This window comes from Mus caroli, unplaced genomic scaffold, assembly GCF_978045245.1.
Source record: "Mus caroli unplaced genomic scaffold, Mus_caroli_1 scaffold_11, whole genome shotgun sequence".
In the NCBI taxonomy this organism is placed as follows: domain Eukaryota; kingdom Metazoa; phylum Chordata; class Mammalia; order Rodentia; family Muridae; genus Mus; species Mus caroli.
Genome location: NW_028227266.1, coordinates 1,369,799 through 1,389,070, shown reverse-complemented (window position 1 = coordinate 1,389,070; position 19,272 = coordinate 1,369,799). Strand labels below are relative to the sequence as shown.

At 34.8% G+C, this 19,272-nt stretch overlaps 1 protein-coding gene across 6 annotated transcripts in view; it reads left to right on the top strand.

Moving 5' to 3' along the window:
- The window catches only part of Gria4 (glutamate ionotropic receptor AMPA type subunit 4), a 392,371-nt gene that overhangs the window by 119,968 nt on the left and 253,131 nt on the right, over window positions 1–19,272 (top strand). For all 6 annotated transcript variants that reach the window (XM_021173095.3, XM_021173096.3, XM_029481411.2 and 3 more), the window contains exon 4: window positions 18,884–19,123. In XM_021173095.3, the coding sequence (XP_021028754.1) occupies window positions 18,884–19,123 (240 nt within the window). The remainder of the gene's footprint in view (window positions 1–18,883; window positions 19,124–19,272) is intronic.

The window sequence follows — 19,272 nt, the reverse complement described above, 5'->3', positions numbered from 1 at the left end:
ACCATGTCAAAGGTTGCTTACCTATACATAGATATTGTCCACAAGGCTTCATGGTAACACCACAAAGATGACTTTGACCTGTTAATAGATTTCTTTGCTTTCTTCCCCAAGGTAGCCACATTGTATAAATAATTTTCAGTCTTTCATTTTTATTTGTTTAGTTGACTTATTGGAGAATGGGCAGCCAAACTTGACTTATTAGGACTGTCAGAGTTCACATTCTGACTCTAATTTCAGCAACCAAACCTCAGAATGCATAAAGTAAGAACTTCAGACACCAGGCAGCACCTACTACAGTCAACATCACAATGCTAAGCACTGTATCTATTTCTTTTGCATTCACTGCCTTCTTTGATGTATTTAAATGTCTTGAATGGTTATCTCATACTTGAAACCTCATTTCCATATCATCTTTCATATTAATCTCCGTCCGGTGCTTCAGTCAATGTCTAGGAGTAAATCGAGTTCTTTTATCAAGCAACCACTTTTTTAGCATACAGTGTGTGATAACAAGCAGAAATTTCTACCTCTCTATCACAAAATGATCAAGTCAAAGAATGATATTTTCCTGTAAAATTAATATATAAAAGAAGGCACTTATATGATCAGTGCCCATATATCTATACAGTGTGAACATAGTGAGCAGAAAATAAATGTGATTCATATGCAAAGCTGGTGCTTATTTGCAAGAAAATAAGCAATAACTTTTTTCTTCATAAGTTATATGGGCATTATAGAGTATAGAAATTATATTATATATAAAACCATTGTAGGGTAGAATTGGCAAGTTTTCTATGTCCTTAAGAGTCTGTTCTCATTCTTTGTTTTCTATGAACTCCTCCGGTTTTCTTCCTTGATAAACTGTCCCAACAGCATACAAATACACTTTTAACACTGAAGTCTATGTTGTCACCCTGTGCTAAACAATCTTTTTCTTATGACTGGACTCTACATTTGTTCTCATTGTGAATTTCTACTCCCATATATCCGGTGGTCTCTTAAAAATATACCATAAAACAAAAAAACAAAAACCAAAAACAAAATCACACAAAGAAAGAAACAAAACCCATCTCCAGCTTTAGATAGGTGCACATAATTTTGTTGTCCTGGTTTCATTTATGTTGCTGTGATAAATATACCTTAACAAAAAGTAACTCAGGGGAGAGAGAGTTTCTTTTAGCTCACAATTCCAGGATATAGTCATTTTATTATGGAGGGATCAAAGTTACAAAGCTGGCATAGTTGATCATTACACCTTCACAACCAAAAGCAGAGAAAACTAGATGTTTACATTCTTAGTACCCAGTATTCTTTCTCTACTCTTATGCAGCCCAAGAACCCAAAGTCAAGAAATGTTGCCACCCACAATGAATCTGCGTCGTTCCACATCAGATAATAATCATGACTGTCTCTCAGAAATATGCCCAAAGTACATCCATATCCTACAACCTCTGTTTGTGCCTCTCTTTCTAGGTGATTCCAGATTTTGTCAAATTGAAAATTGTGCCTAGCCATCACATGTCAAGTGGACATACCTTCTTGGATTTTCCTAAAAAATTGCAAATACTTCCACAAAATTGGCCTAAATCAACCACCTACAGTTTATTCCATTTTAGGGAACTGCAAATACATTAATATTCAGCACCTGCTTTAGCCCAAATTTTTAGGCAAAATTTCCACACAGCTTGTTTATCATTAAACACTCAAACTTCTTTATTCTGCTTTCACAGGATTCCTTGAGTCTCCATGTTTCTCTCTATACTTGAAGTGCTTGTAATAGTGAACTTATTTAGTATTCACATGCTTTGGACTAGTGCAATTCTTCAAAATACCCTGAAATGTAACAAGAATCTTGTTCAGCTTCCCATATAGCAACTGGCATTCTAACACAAAGTTGCTCTTGTGAATCATAATAGGCAAAAGTGGGTTATCTTGTCCTTACAATGAAGTTTCAGATATGTCTTACACCTTCTTCCAAGACTTGGCTTGGTTCTTTCTTATACTTTTATTGCTCCTGTTAATCGACTTTCATGGGTGGGTGCACTTCAAAATTATTAGGCTTCTTTATAGCCCTTCACAATTTTTATTTATTATCTATAAAAATAATGTTTCTGATCTAGTATCCATCATATTTCTAGTTAAAACCCAGGCAAAGGGCTAGGGGTACCTCAAAGGGTATAACGATTTGCTGTGAATACATCAGGACCTGTGTTTAGATCTTGAGCTCCCATTTAGAATCTGGGAAATACCAGTGTGCCTATAACCCAGCACAAACTGCTAGTATGAAAATAGAAATAAGATATACCATGGCTTTCTGGAGGACAGCCTAGCCAAAGAATGGCTAGATCCAGGAAATGAGGCAGAGAGCAAAACAGGAGTATATTTGGTGTCCTCCTTTATCCTTTGCATGTAAACATGCAGAGACCACACACAAATAAATAGATAATAAATTACTAGATAGATAGATAGATAGATAGATAGATAGATAGATAGATAGATAGACAGACAGACAGATGCATGGATAATAGATACATATATAGATAATAGACAGCTCACTTAAGTTTGCACCTTATTGCCCACTCTCCTTTTTTATCAATATTAATTTCAAGAAAAAATGTTTGTTCTGTGGAGATCATACAATCAATTCCCTCATGGGTGTGCCTGCAAGTATCTATTACAGTAGCTAACTCAAAAGAGATTCTCAATTTTGCTGGATGATTAATTATGCCTTCATAATGAAATTAGGCATTATCCCACACAGTCTTCATTTTGTATTTTCTCAAATTTACATATACATTTTACTTATTTTTATGTTCGCAGTACCCCATTTTACCTGAAATAAAATTTGCAAATTAATATTTGATGAATTAATATCAAGCTACGTTAAACACAACACATTATTCAAAATAATTATTTTATGATTAAATACTGAAACCTGAATGATGCCTGTGCATATTACATTAGAGAAAAAGTCAATTTACAAAACCAAAATTCTGCCTAAAGACTCAATATTAACCACAGCCTAATCAGAGAAGTGAGGAGGCTGATTTGCCTTAATCAGTAGTAGAAAAAGAAAAAAATAATAACATATAAAGATTCATGGCTAAAGATTTGAGCAATTAAAATGTCATAACCAAGACAATTTTACAAAATACAACTTATAGTAGAGCAGAGGACAGTACACATGACATATGTAATGTAAAATAAGAGTGCTTCTAATACACTTTGTCCTACCCAGCCTAGCTGTAAGAAATATACTGTATATATTTAAAACTTGATTTATAAACAGAATTTCAGTGTTAAGTTGTTGCTCCCCTTAGAGAACATGTTTTTACTCCAAGGTAAGGATGTCCTCATTTACTCACCATGTATAAAGAAAGACCATCATCATACTTTATTTCATTGAGATTCTCATATAATTTGCTAAGAAATATACCCAAAGGTATTTTATTTTTAAAATTCTATATTCTAAGGCTTGATTTATTTGATTCCATAAAATCATGACTATTGTAAGAAATATAAAAGTTGTTAGAAAATTTTCAATTTTAGCAGAAAAATGAACAGTGTGTATTTCAAGTTTTAATGCTTATTATTATGGTGGTTACACTAAGTCACATCCAGTCATAACTTCTAAAGCCCAACGATATTTCCATTTTTATCACAAACACACATAGCCACAGTCATAAATACTTATTAAAAATAGTATGTGAATAATTATTTAAGTCTTGGCACTATAGAGAATAAAAATGCAATTCATTTTGCTATCATTCAAATCTATAAAATTCTGGTATTTAGAGAGAGGTATAACTTTATAAACTGGAATCTATTTTCACCATTAAAATTGTGGAAATGTTTCCTGAGAAACTTAAATATAGGCTTACAAACACAATCAATAGAAGAATATAATCAGAGTGGTTCATTAGTCTAGTTTTGTATTTTCCATCTTATTGTGCATCTCAAATGTTTGAAAATTGTTTTTTGAACTTGAAAATGGGCAAAACAATACATTCCAGAATCCAGTTAATTCAGCCATCTGATGATCCTCTCAATTATCTGCTTTCGGTTCTAAATTATATTGTAGAAAGAAAAAGAAACGTTTTAACACTTGTTTTTAATCCATGAAGTGATTAAGATAGGTGCCCTTTTCAAACCCTGCCTAGCCACAGTGAGCAAGAAATTCTCTTCTAGAACTTTATGCAGGATGATTTACCAAGGCACAGTTACAAATGAGAAGTCTTGAGACACTGTGTGCAGAATCCCATTTGCCTCGGGTAGGTTCGTGCTTTTTAAATTGTCAGCTGAAAGTCAGTTTACTTTGAGATGTGACTTCTTAACAGGAAGCTACTTTTCCATAATCCGTTAAGACTCACTACTGTCTCTTTGCAGTTTAAGTATTCTTAGAGCATCTCTTCCACTTCAATAAAAGTACAACCATGGAAATCCCCTTTGCAGGCCAGCAAGAAAGAAGCTCTTAGACTCTGATTTTCTTTTTAACTGATGGAAAGGAATGAGCATAACCTGACTTTAAATTCAGTTTAATTATCTATATATAAGAGATTAAGTGAGTTGTATCATTTTACCAAGTATTACCTTTTGAAAATAAATGCAAGTAACCTATAAGTAAGTTAATGAATGAAAAAATGACTATTTCAAAACTTAGAATGTAGTATGAGTGCAATAATCATTATTTTTCCACTTCCCAAGCTAACTATTCTCTCACAGTCATGACACTAAAGATTTTGGGTTAAAATAATGGAGAAAGTGATCCCATTGAGAGTATGTAAACTCTGAATTCCAGTTATGTTGCCTAGAAATCCTAACTTAAAACATCGTATTCATTCAGTGCATTAATTAAGTATAATATCTTTATAAATTTCAGATGCTTTTCACACAAAGACCTCCTTGTGCCACTGTTTCAGTTACAAATGTTACATTTATAGATCATCAACTTTGGGTCTGATCTTATATAGGACACTGAAGAAGAGAACAATAATGACAGCAGGCATAGTTCCATCTAGTGCTGCACACAGACGTTGGACAACAGCCAAGCAATGTTGCATCCAAAACAAGCGATGACAGGTTCCCAGAAGTGTCGCATTCATTGGAAAACAGTTTCTACAACACACTCAAATATCTGCCCAAATATTACTCTACTCCATTTTTAATTGAAGGCTTCTACCTCCAAAATGTATCTCAGTGTCTTATCTGATGAAGAAGAGTGTTCACATATTATTTATACTTTCTAAAATGTCTTTTGCTAGGAAAAAAATCTTTCTGTAATTATGGAATTGATTCACACAGTATAAAATATAATGATAATTAAAAGCTTCCATGAAGAAGTCACTAGAAGGTAAAAACACATTCTAAAAACTTGAGTAGGAGCTGAAGGGGTGTGCAACCCTATAGGTGGAACAACAATATGGACTAATCAGTACCCCAGAGCTCGTGTCTCTAGCTGCATATGTAGCAGAAGATGGCCTAGTCGGCCATCATTGGGAAGAGAGACCCCTTGGTCTTGCAAACTTTATATGCCCAAGTACAGGGGAACGCCAGGACCAAGAAGTGGGAGAGAGTGGGTATGGTAGCAGGGCAGGGGGAGGGTATAGGGAACTTTTGAAATGTAAATGAAGAAAATATCTAATAAAAAAGTAATAAAAAAAACGAGTGATTACCAAATCACTGGGTACCTTAGTTTCCTATATGATTCTTTATTTAGCTGTGACTAGAAACTGACATGAAGCAAGCACAGCTGATTCATTTAGATATATGTTAGAACCAGGTTCGTTCATCTCCTTTAATATTCTTTAATGACAAGGCCTCCTGGTTTGAATCTATATATTATTAGGATAAAAGAATGATAGAATCTTTATGGCTTCCAAATTGCTGCCAAGAAAGCCATCTTTACCCTGCATCTTTATTGCTGCTCATCCTGCATGCCACAAAGAGCCTTCTGCTCTTTCCTTTAAGGGCCTTAGAAGCATAATGTCTCCATTATAATGGTCTGACTCTGGAAAGAAATGTTCAACCAAGCCTGTACATTTTTACTGAGCTCTCAATTAGCTTAATTTAGAAGTAAAATGTGCTTTCTGGTTGAGATTTCATAAAACTGAAAGGGAAACATAAGCAAGGTCATTTCAGTGCAGGCTCATGATTGCATCGCTGCTCTAATGGCACTGTCCAGAGCAGCTTCCAGGAAGACATCTGAGAGACTGAGAGTCTATAATTGTGATATAATTAAAGTGAAATATTTTTGTGCAATTTGCATTTCAGATTGTTGTTGATGATGATTAACTCAGTAACTTTCTGTACTGTAACAAACTCACCACTTAGAATCTTAAAAAAAAATAGCACTCACATATTAATAACCCATGACAATGTCTTAAGGGCATAAATTAATGAATTTTGGCCCAGCATGCTTTCCTACCATCTGATTGAGCCTTTTTCAAGTATGAACATGAAGAACTTGCATTTGAACATCAAAAAAAAAGGGGGTGGGGGATCAGAGGAAGATTGCTAAATTGGTTTAGTTTGATTTTGTAAAGCTCTGAAATATTCTGTTAGCATTTAATATAACTTAGTTTTATCCACACTGTTGATAGAAATATGAAAAGAAAGATATGTAACAAGATTTTTAAAGGTTAACTGGTATTACTAGGTAAATACAGAGTGAACAGAAATAACTAGAGCCATCCAGGAGCAGGAGATTACCAAAAGAGTTAGGAGGGAACTTCATTTCCTAGCTAGGATTCTGCAGCATACCAGTCAATATACTGAAAACATCATCAAAACCCAACTAATGAAAGAATGACTATGAAAGTGACAGTATAAAGTTTCCCTGCTTAAAGTATAAATACACACAAATGATATCTTATATATTTATATATATATATAGTTATTGTTATATAGTTAGTTGTATAATTATACAGTTATATAGTTATTTAGTTGCATAGTTATATAGCTTGATATAGTTAGATAGTTAACAATATATATTGTTATTGCAATATGCATACAATACAATTGTAAAAAAGAGAGGCCATGAATTTGAAAGAATGTGACAGGGGTATATGGGATGGTTTGGAGGAAGTTAAAGCATAAATGTCAAAATTAAATCATAATGCCAAAAAGGGAAAACAAATGAAAATTGAATATAAATCAGATGAAAAATAAAAATAATAGAGAATAGTTTTGCCTTGAGAAATAAAGGGCACTACAATTGAGATGAGAAACAGTAAATTACAGAAAGAGAAGACTATATCCCCCATGTCTTGCCAATACTACTGCAAATTCAGGGGAAAGTATAAGCACTTTAAGTAGGCATGAAATGCAATCTTACTTATACTCTTTGTTCTACAGACAGTAACCGAGGAGGAAGAATAGGAAGCTTGCTCTAGGAGAGTCTCATATTCAACTGGACTGGAAGATGGCAACATTTTTATAGAGGAGAGAATGGAAAAAAGATATATTTTATATATTTGAATGCAAACCTGAGAAGGTTGGCACATGATCTTCACGATGAAAGAGAAAACAAATCTAAGAACTGAGAATATTTTGGCAGCTTTCTTCTTTTTATTGGAATGGAGTAAAGGAGAGAATTGGCCTAATACATGAATAATTCTATGTGCCCATCCACCGACCTTGGGATTTGGTCCCATACAGATAACCAAAAAGTAAACTACTGATATTTAAATGTGACTTTCAGAAGGAAGAAAAGAACAAATTGTTGTTTATTAACTTTCAAAACCTTGAGTTGGGTTAAAAGAAAAAAAATGAAGTTATTTAAAGAATAAGAGTATATGATGGCATGCTGTTTTTGTGTTAAAAACTGAATAGATAAGGACATGAAAGCAATGAAAACTGAAGCCAGTGCTGTGTAATTAGAAGGAACCCAGGACAGTGTATGGGGGATCCAAAGGAAGAGAGTAATATTGAACTCAGGTATACCAACCTCTCACATGTATTCCCTTTGCTCAAGTTCCTAATGCTGTGGCTGGCAAAAAGCCTTAGTTTCTATATGACTGCTGTGTCCTGCTTTCAAAGCTTATTACCTTTCCATGTTCATTTATGATTCTTTCTTTCATTTCATTGTTTTTTTTTTTTTATTCTGTACATGAAAGGTTTACATGAGGCTTGCATACTTGCAAACTGAATAGATGCTTTTGTTAGGAAACATTTTCTTCTTTAGGAGTTTATTTCATTAATTCTTTAATAGTTTCATACATGTATATTAGTGGTCTGGGATATGTTTCTTCCCCGTTGCCTACTCTTATTTATTTTCTTCACATGCTAGAAATTTTCTTTCTAATGGCTCTTTTTAATGAGAAAGGGGTATCTTACTTTGTAATTCAGGCTAGTCTCAAATTTGTAATGTTCCTCCCTTAGCTTCACTAGTGCTAGAATTTCAGTTTTGTGTATTTGTGTATGTGTGTGGATGTATGTGATATGGGTGTGTGCATGTATGTGTTTGTATACCAGATGCCCATACCATATCTCCATTTTTCAAACCAAGATATAATTTGTCCTTCATGGGCAAATGTTTGAGTAATACTTCTAAACTCTATAGAACAGTTTTAAATGTGATGTCAGTAGAAATGGAATGTAGGCACTGATCTCCTGCATAATATCACCATTTCAAGCCAGTCACCTGGATTATCCAGCATATGCTTGTGGTCTTTTAAAAAACGTAGACAGATAAGTGGTTGCTTTAGGCTACAAGCAAGGGCTTGGGGGTGGGTGACTGACTAATTATCCTTTTATGGTGATAAATAAGAGAATAAAATTCAAGTAATGGAATCAATAAAAACACAACAAAACAAAAAACAAAAATGTAACAGCAACAATAACTTTATAAAGCTGCAAAAACAACTCATGGACCTCTAAAGTGAAACCCTCAGATATGACTCTGCAGAGTTTATTTATAGCATTTAAACTGGTGACCTTCCACTCCCTGAAATTCCCTCCTTTAATTTCTTCCAAGTTTCATGTTTTGCTTTCATTTTTAAATGATTTCTTCCCACAATCCTAGTGTTAATAATGAATATCTTCGAACATTCTTTGTGAATCTCATACTATCCTTCATAATCACTTCCTCCCAACACTGAGCATTAAATCTGCTCTTTCTCATTTGTTACTCTTCCTTGCTTCACATTCTTATGTGCAGTCACCTGCTTGAAACTTGACACTTTAATCTCCACATGTCCACAAAGGAACCCATGGTTTTCTTTATAAAGCTATACTTCTCCTATAATGTTAAAAAAAAAAGCTATCTATCAAGGTCATGTAACTGCTGTCCATTCATTCACTCAAAATAATCATGGTGTGACCATTCCTCTTGTTGTCCACCTTATTCATTTCACCCTACCAATAATCCACTGAATTCTATCTAACTCCCAGAAACACAATATCTACACTCTATGCCAATTACATTTTCTCCAGATTACCATTGTATTAATTTTCTTTGTCTGATATACTATCCAACTTGTTGGGGTCTCTGTCTTTAGACATATCAAGCCCATCCTGTGGCTAACACTTCCCTTCTATATTTCATTTTTTTTTTGGTCTATTTCTGTAGTTATCTTCATGTCTTAGGGCATGAGATCACATATCAGTCTCGTTCTCTAGTCTGTGATTCACTTCTTAGTGTAAATACTATACTGACTGGATTTTATTCAAAAAAAATTTCACAGTAATGGAAATAATCCATGCAGTAAATAAGCATTTGATCTATTTGAAAAATGTGTCTGGAGCCAAAGCGACTTACAATACGTTGAATACAATTCATTCTCTGGCAATACATTCATTCCACCACAGGAAGAAAAACTGATATTCTTCTCACTACTTTATGAATGTTTCCTACAACTAAGTTATCATCTCTATGTTGAGAAATGAAAACATTGGTTGTTCACATTCAAAGACTCCCACAAGCTTTGTCTTCTAAACTTCCCTCTCTTACTGTTGCTCAGATCCTATGAGAGACATGCCATGTGCTGCACTGTTAATTCTGAATCAGCTTGGCAGGAGTTCCTCAAGATTTTAGTCATTCCTTCATTTTGCCATACTTTCTAGCTATCGGCTCCAATCATGCTTATGTTGCTATAGATACAAATTTTTTTAAAAGAATAAGTAATTAAGCCTTTTAATGGTAGAAAACAGTTTTTTAATATTTTTTGTACAAGGACCTTTATGAACTGGATAGGAAGAAGGGAAAATATAATTTAAAATGCTAGCTACTTTTTATAAACCAACTTCTTTTTTAAAAAAGTAGTAACTAAAGCTTTTTTCCTACAATTTGTTAATACTAATAGCATTAATAGTTATAATAATAATTATCAATGTAGAAATATACACAATGGCCCTTGGTAACATACAAATATCTTTATAATAGAAATTATAAATTTATCCTCTAGCTTTAAATTTATGTTAAAATTTGAATCTATTCTTATTAACACACAGAATTATTGATGTTCCTATGCAATTTTATGTATATGTATATTATTATACTTGGCCATATCCCCCTCCTTCTATACATATTTATCTCTCTTCTATACATATTTAAAATTAGATTCTAAACATTGCTAATTTTTACCTTTTTCCTACTTATCCCAAATCATTCTGTTCATTGCATCAGAATTTCAAAGGTGATAATAAATAGTAAGTTCACAAAACCATCAAAGTGAAAGAGTAGATTCACCTTTTGGATTTCTATCCACATTGTTATGACCACCAATTTAAAGGATAAATTTAAAAATTTATCCTTTAGCATAAGGCATCTACTGTGTTGCCAGCAAGGACTTCATACCAGGGAAGGGACAGGACATTTACAGCACCCCATAATGCTATGATTTTTTTCTTTTTTAAATTATTTTTCTTTTTTTAAATTTATTAATGCATTCTTTTACATCTAAAATGATATCCCCCTTCCTAGTTACCCCTCCACAAAACCTCCATCCCACATCTGCTTTTCCCCCCTCACTTTTGCCTCTATGAGGGTGCTCCCCCAACTACTACCCACTCCCACCCCACCTCTCCAACATGCCCTATACTGACTGGGTCCTCAAACCTCCACAGAACAAAAGGCCTCCCCTCCCATTGATGTTAGACAAGGCCTTCCTCTGCTACTGCTCTCTAGAGCCATGGATCCCTCCCTTTACACTCCTTGGTTGGTGGATTAGTCCCAGGGAGCACTGGGTTGACTTTGTTCTTCTTATGGGATTGCTCCTCCAATCCTTCAATCAGATTCCCCACTGGTGTCCCTGATCTCAGTCTGATGGTTGGCTCTAAACATTCACATCTGAGTTGGTCAAATACTGGCAGAACCTTCCAAGAACATCCATACCAGGTTCCTGTCAGTAAGTATCTCTAAGCAACAGCAACAGTGTTGCGGGGTTTGGTGTCTATAGACAGGATGGATCCCCAGGTGAGCAGTCCCCGGATGGTCCTTCCTTCAGTCTCTGCTCCAATTTTTGTCCTTGTCTCAACTTTGTGATAGGACTTTTTCCAAAATGTGCAGGAAGGGGTGATAGAACCTATAGAGACCACCTCCAGTGGACAGGCATGGTCCCCAGTCAAGAGATGGGGCCACCCACCCATCTCAAAGTATTTTATTTATTTACATCTCAAATGTTATTCCCCTTTCCAGTTTCCCCTCCACAAACTCCTATTCCACCCCCCCCCCCTCCCGCCTGCTTCTATAAAGATGCTCTCTCATGCACCCATTCTTAACCTCACTGGCCTAGCATTCTCCCACACTGGGGCATTGAACCTCCACAGGAAAAAGGACCTCCCTTCCCACTGATGCCATATAAGGCAATTCTCTGCTATAGATGCGGCTGAAGCCATGAGTCCCTTCATGTGTACTCTTTGATTGGCGGTTTAGTCCCTGGGAGCTCTGAGGGAGGTGGGGTCTGTTTGGTTAATATTGTTATTTTTTCTATGGTGTTGCAAACCCCTTCAGCTCCTTCAGTTCTTCCCCTAACTCCTCCATTGGGGGTCCCAATGCTCAGTCAATATGCATCAGTATTGGTCAGCAGAGCCTAACCAATGTGATCAATTTTAAGTCTTTGTAAAAACTGTTCTTTTTGACATAGAGACGTTTAGTATAGGTAAATGACATTAATATGAGGTGATCTGTCATAACCATAGCATTGAAGAAGATGTCAGGGGTTCATCCTATACAAAGGCCTAGATTCTAGTCTAGAATCAGCTAGACAGGACCAAATCAAGCTCATGTGCAGAGTCCCTCACTCTCATAGTCTTAGGATTATAAACATACTCTAGTCTCTGTTATTAGCTTACTTGCTTCTCTTTAGGCAGGTTACTAGTCTCTTCCCCATAAATGATTTATTTAACACATGCTTTTTCTTGTGGGATAAATATAACCCTTTATGAATACATGTGGGGTATTATAATACCACATCTTTGATATTAATGCGCAGTACTTTTTCCTTGATTGTACATCACTGTTGAAGAGAAAGTTAACTGTTTCTAAATATTTATGAGATGTTTGGCACATGTAACATCTAATCATAATAGTATTAAGAAAGTCAGCAAGTACTAAAGTTACCTTGATTTAAATATAACACTGATGAAATAATAAACTGTCTAGGAGAATGCTGAAGTATGACATAGAAAATTATATTCTTTTTGATAACATGGTGGTTTATTCATTCACTTCCTATTTCAGAAAATGCATTGCTCAGAATGCAAAATCAGGCAAGAAACACATAACTGTGAAATACTAATACATACAAAATTAAATAAATCTATTTTTTAATTAGAGAAATATTTTGATAGCATGGTAACTTACCCTTAAAATTAACTTATCCTAGGAACAGAGAACAAGGTAAAGAAGAAAGAGAAACAGGAATTGCAGCTTCATAGAGGAGACTTAGTAAATACATACATGATACACTGGACAAGGGGCTGAGATGAACATAAGAATATAAAAGAATTTTTAAAGGTTGCGTTGCCAATGACAAGAGAATGCAGAGCAAAAAAGCCTTTATTATTGGCTTCTTAACAGCTTAAAAACTTAACAGCTTTTTGCTTGTTTTGAGGTCTACATGGGAAAAACAAGAAATAGTTTGCACTGAAAATTTTAGTATATTATTCCACTTTTGTATGAGTTTTCTGTTAAATTACGCCCTGTTTATTTTTCTAAAAATCCCTGAGCAAAGATTCATAAACTCACCACATATATACCGCACAAAGCACAAAAAAAAAAAAAATTGAAAGAAACCAAAAATTTACTACAGGGCATTATTTTTTTTCTGCCTGGGGGGCTTCTATTAAATTATCACAGATAGAGATCTACTAAAATTGAAGCAATGACTTAAACTACATATAAGGTAGTCTCAAATTGCCAAGGACTCCCATTGATAGAAATCTGTGAAATAGGCTACAAAGAGTTTAAATTGACTAAACACATGTATAACTATTACACTGGAAAGGGAGAACATCAGTTACTAGTGCTGCATGCCTTAGTTCAAACACTTGACACATGCAGACCTACAGATGATCAGCACGGAAAACCTTCCAGTTTACCCCCAGCTTCATTTTTCCATGTTCTACAACTAGTACATGTAGGGTATTTGACAAGAAGGTCTTACCGTTTATTTCTACTGGGAGCCAATAGTAGCTGTGACATCCTATTAAATTCAAGACTTCTGAGGTCTCTTTAAATAATAATACATATATACATAGACTTTTCTTCTCACTTGTTATTATACAATGATCCCAATCTTAATGAATTATAACAGTTTCAATGATTTTCTTTGCTTATACTTGTATATTTCATGGAAGATATAATCTCTGTATTATAGATATTTGTGTAGTGAAGTTAAATAATAGTTCTTAATAATTGATCACTATTGCTTAATAGTTTGTAACATTATTTCTGCTGATGTAGGATTTGAAACTTAGCTATGGCTGAGGGAAGGGAGTTTGGTTCTTTTCTCCCCAGATTTTTCATATAACCCAGGATTTCTGGTTGATCAGAAGAAAGACTACAGTTCTAAACGTTCAGGTTGGTAAGGTATTGTAAAAGGAATTGGTGTGACAAGCAATCTGAGGTACTTCACTGTGTCAAGGAAACTGTGAAAGCAAAAGGCACATCGATCTCCAGACAATGTGATGGATTTGAAGTAGATGGTGCATTTTTCAGGCAGGGGATGGGCATGTGCACATGGAATATTGCTTTAGTAAGTGTCAGGTCCAAAAGAAACTTCATTTCCACAAATTCTGATGCTTAGACAAAAGCCAGCATTGTGTAGTTACTTGTGCAGCTGGTCCTCCCCCCGTCCCCCGCCCAACTAAAACAAAGCATTTCCTTTATCAGTGGTAAAAGGGACAAATGGATGCCTGCTGTGCATATTGGTATAACTAAAATCTAGCTGACCTTCAAGCTTCTTCAGTATCACAAGTACTTAGAAGACTTAGAAGACATTCCAAAGTCCTGGCTAGCTCTTCTCCACTCTTCCCACCTCCTGCTATGCTAAACTTCCCTAGCTCACAGGCTACTCATTTTTTTCTTATAACCCCATTGCTTTGGCTATGTTCACTTTTGATCCTCTGTTATGCCCTGTCTTTTGTCCACACTCTCTTTGTTTCTTGCTCTCTGCTGACTTCTCTCTATATCTCCATTCTGCTCCTTCTTTTCCCAAGGCCAAGTCTAGTAGCTGGCATGTTCAGTCTACTACTTTATCTCTTGCTGCTCTGGACTCTTCCAGATGCATCTGGCTGTTCTTTCCTTCAAATATACATTAAAAATCTTTTTAAACATACCATCAGCTCTAAAGGGAATGGATGGATTATCACCATGTGTTTATATTATTAGCTAATTTACATAATACATGTTATCTCATTAGTGAAGCAAAATATAGAATATGGACTGAAACTTATGATTGCATTATTTCCTTCAAAACCTCGTTTTAATTAGTGTTTGCATCTCAAAATGTCTGTCATCATGATACCATCAGCTCTCTCACTGATTACACATTATTTATTGTTTGTTATTTTATATAAAAACTAAATTCTGTTTTCTTTTTTCATATTGAGAACATATTTTTATTAAGCTTAGTTTACTCTATTAAATTATGCTGCACTTATATGCTCTTATATCTACTCTTTGGATACTTATTTGGATTCTAAGCAAAAAGTAAATGCATATGGGAGATAACCAAGAAAATTGTGATTTAGTGTTTCAGTAATGAAATTTATAATAAATATGGAAATGACTAGGCTATTAAATTTGAATCTATTGGACTAAACATTGTATTGTTCAGGGTTTCACATGAGGGTAATAACACTGAACAGCCAATTGTTAGATATTGAAGACACAATGACTTTCACCTGCCAAGCCAGGGCTCTAGAATAAAACATGGGGATAATTTTCAAAACACTAACACTATAAACAGAAATTTGCAAATGTATGCTGATACATATCCAGAAGCACTGTTAATTGGTGTGTATTTAGAATGCTTTAAAGTAAGAGTAATAGAAGCATAATGGCAGTTAGCTATGAAAAAAATCAGAGTATCATAATGCAAATGAATGGAGGCACATGTTATGATTAGCATGAAGAAGTTATTAAATTTATTGAGGCCTAGTAAAATAAACTGAAATATGCTAAATGATATGATGAGTGCCAGAGCACTGGGAAGTCAAAAGGTTTACATTGAAAATATGTGGACGGAATTAGCAGTTGAGGGGGTTTTGTGCATAATGCTTAACCTTTTGTTTACTGCCTAACACTTTTTACAAAGAGTGTTGATATTTTGCATGGATGAAGGCAGGAGTGCTCCTTAATGTGTGTGTGTGTGTGTGTGTGTGTGTGTGTGTGTGTGTGTGTGTGAGAGAGAGAGAGGGGGGGGGGCAGTGGAAGAAGGGCTCTAGCATTGTATACCCATGATAGCTTCACCAATTGTTTTGATGCAGCAAGGGTCCCTCTGGAGAACTCTTGGATTTCCTCAAGAAATTCTGTGGGGAAAACACTGATCCTATTTTTTTCCTGAATAATTTCTAAAGCCTGAATGTAGGTTTAGTAGCAAAATGGAAGCTGAAGCTGAAGACTTGAATTCTAAAGCTAATCACTAACAAGATAACTTGTATCATAAATTATGTAAATTAGGACACAATATAAACATTTATTTTTACTGGAGTAAAATTTAAGTTATTTGAACCATGGGCTGGGAATGAAGTTCAGCTGTAGAGTAAATGCTTAACCTGGGTTAAAATCTGCCCAAAATACAAAAGCAAAATTAAACAAACAAAAAACGTGAATTGAGTTACTCCTTTAATTAAGGAAAGGCTGAACGTCAGCCTCAAATCTGTATAAAATCCAAAACACATCTGGAAATGAAATATGCTCTGGCTGAACCATTCACATAAATTAAGCCAAAGTGTTGGAAGAATATCTATAAAGTTAACACATGATCTATAACATGTGTTACTAGATCACTGAAGTTATAGAAATTGAATTGCAAGGAAATTCAAAACTTATATAGCTTTCTTTCTGACAGCTATATAAGTTGCAAGAGAATTACAACTAGTCACTCTGTCAGAGGATGCCTTTGAGAACTGCCAGTGTGTTCCAGGAATGCTCTGTAGTTCCTGACAGAGTACAGAGTTATAGATACATGATATTCCTTACCGATTTCTTTACAAACTGCTATAGTAGCTATTAAAATGCTATCTACTGTATAATATCTGAACATGGTGTGTATTGGCTTAAGATCAACTGATGTATTTTATTTTCTAGAACTCTTATTTTGTAATATAATATAAACATATTTAAATTATAGTCATGCATAGAACCTGATGTCTTAAAATATGTTGGGTTTTGCTTCATGTATTTGATAGAATAGTAGGTTTATATACTTTGTTGAATTTTTGCATTTTAGATTTTATTCTTTATATCAATGAGACAAAATAACATGTCCAAAATAGTCAGGCTAAGCAGTGACAATGTTAGGATTTGAGCTTACTTACAAGGTCTTGAATTTTCCCCTTATATCTCCATGTCAATTATATCTTGTACTTTTCAACTAAATATAGTCTTTGGTCCTGTATTAAACCTATTGTTTTAAAAAAAAATACCGCATTGTGCTATGTAAAGTTTATCAAATCATATATTTTCTGCTAATTTTACACTCCATTTATACTTGATTTCCAATTTTAGGAGCTAAAAGAGAAATAAAAGAAACGTCTCTACATCTTAGTCAGGTTTACTTAATTTATACTACATGTTCTGAAATCTCAAAAATTGTACAATACAAATTTGTTAGTGGAGCTGGAGAGATGGCTTAGTGATTAAGAGCACCATCTGCTCTTCCAGAGGTCCTGAGTTCAATTCCCAGCAACCACAGGGTGACTCACAACTATCTGTAATGTGAGATCTGATGCCCTTTTCTGGTGTGTCTAAAGACAGCTACAGTGTACTCACATACATAAAATAAATAAACCTTACAAATTTGTTAATAAACATTTCCAGAAATTTTTAACATTTTAATAAAAATTTCTTTACTTCCAGAGGCTAGAATGGTAACTCAGTTCAGAGTATCTGCTGCTCTTGCAGAGGACACAAGTTCAGCTCACAGCACCCACATAGCATCAAAAGCTGTAGTTAGGGGATCTGAATACCTCTTCTGGCCCTTGTGAGAACCAGACACACACATAGTACATGCATAAATGCAGGAAAATATTCATATACACAAGATGAACATAAATATTTCTAATTCTTCATTTCTTAGTGAACTAAAAGTGTATGAATATCTGTAGGTTAGCCATTATTCTTGAATTTCTTAATGAATTTAGCAATTAAAAATATTGACTAAGAACCCCAAAATGTAAATATATTCTAGTGCTAAAAATTACTCTGCCTTGCTATGCTATATAAACCAAGTAAAAGAAAGACTATTAAAAATATAAGAATTTACAATGCAGTGTTGCTTTACTGTCTAAAGACATAAACACAGAGCAGCTGCCAATAGGCAAACACAAACACACACACACATACACACACACACAAAGGAGCAGATTTAAGTCATCCACTGACCGTAGTTCTGTGTCTTTTAAAGTGTAGATGCAAAACAGTCACCTAAATATGTTCCATAAGCTAGCCATGCTGTAGTAAGCAAAAACATTCTTCTAAGAGAATATAGTCTCTCACACTTGATGGCAGTGCCTTCTTATCCTTGAAGAACTGTGATGGTGATGAGGATGTCCTCTTTCTCCAGGAAGGCCTTTTCAGGGGTTGGGGCAATTGTTTTAGGTTAAGAGTGACACTCTTACTCCTGGTTCACTCAGCTATGGCCTAGAACTTGTTTTACTCTCAAACCCAAATTCTATCTTCAAACACAATTCAAGCAGACTTCAAGGTTGTGATGAAACATGAAATTCCTACAAAGCAAAGTTGGAAAGAAAAAGTTAGCAGTTTGTTTATCAAATGTAGTCCAAAATTAAATGAGGCAAACAAATAGCACAGGAAGCAGGCAACTGTCTTGGATTCCTACTAAAAATGTCAAAGTATATTATTACTGTTTTCAGGCAAGAACAAATACAGAGAAAATATTATATCTGTCATTCTTAAAAACCTGTAGCATTGGATTTGAGATGTTTTACAGGGCTGTATATTACTTTCTTTAGTCAATTTTCTCTTTAACTTGAATTGGCTTCTTAATGCAGGGCTTTAATTGAAGCTTGACTGTCAGCACAAACTCAAGAACTTAGAGCTTACTGTTCAATAAATGCACACATTTTCTATGTTTTTTATTATATATTACTAACATTTAATCATTTTTTTAACTTTCATAGACTGTAGACTTAAAGTGTGCAGTTTCAGAATGGAGTAAGAATTGGTGATTGGCTTCTCTGTCTCTTTTTCCTGCAGTCTGTTCCCAGTATTCTAGAGGGGTGTTTGCCATTTTTGGACTCTATGACAAGAGGTCAGTGCATACCTTGACCTCCTTCTGCAGTGCTCTGCACATCTCTCTCATCACACCAAGCTTCCCCACTGAAGGAGAGAGCCAGTTCGTGCTTCAGCTAAGACCTTCATTGAGAGGTGCACTCCTGAGCCTCCTGGATCACTATGAATGGAATTGTTTTGTCTTCCTGTATGATACAGACAGGGGTAAGTCTTAATTTTCTACTTTAGGAGATTTCTAGCTGTCAGTCTGCCATGCCTTTGTATCATTTATGTGACTTTGCACAAACATTTTGATTCTTAATGCTGCTTAAACCAGAGAATAGTTTGGGGACATTATCAATGTTTTCATTTCA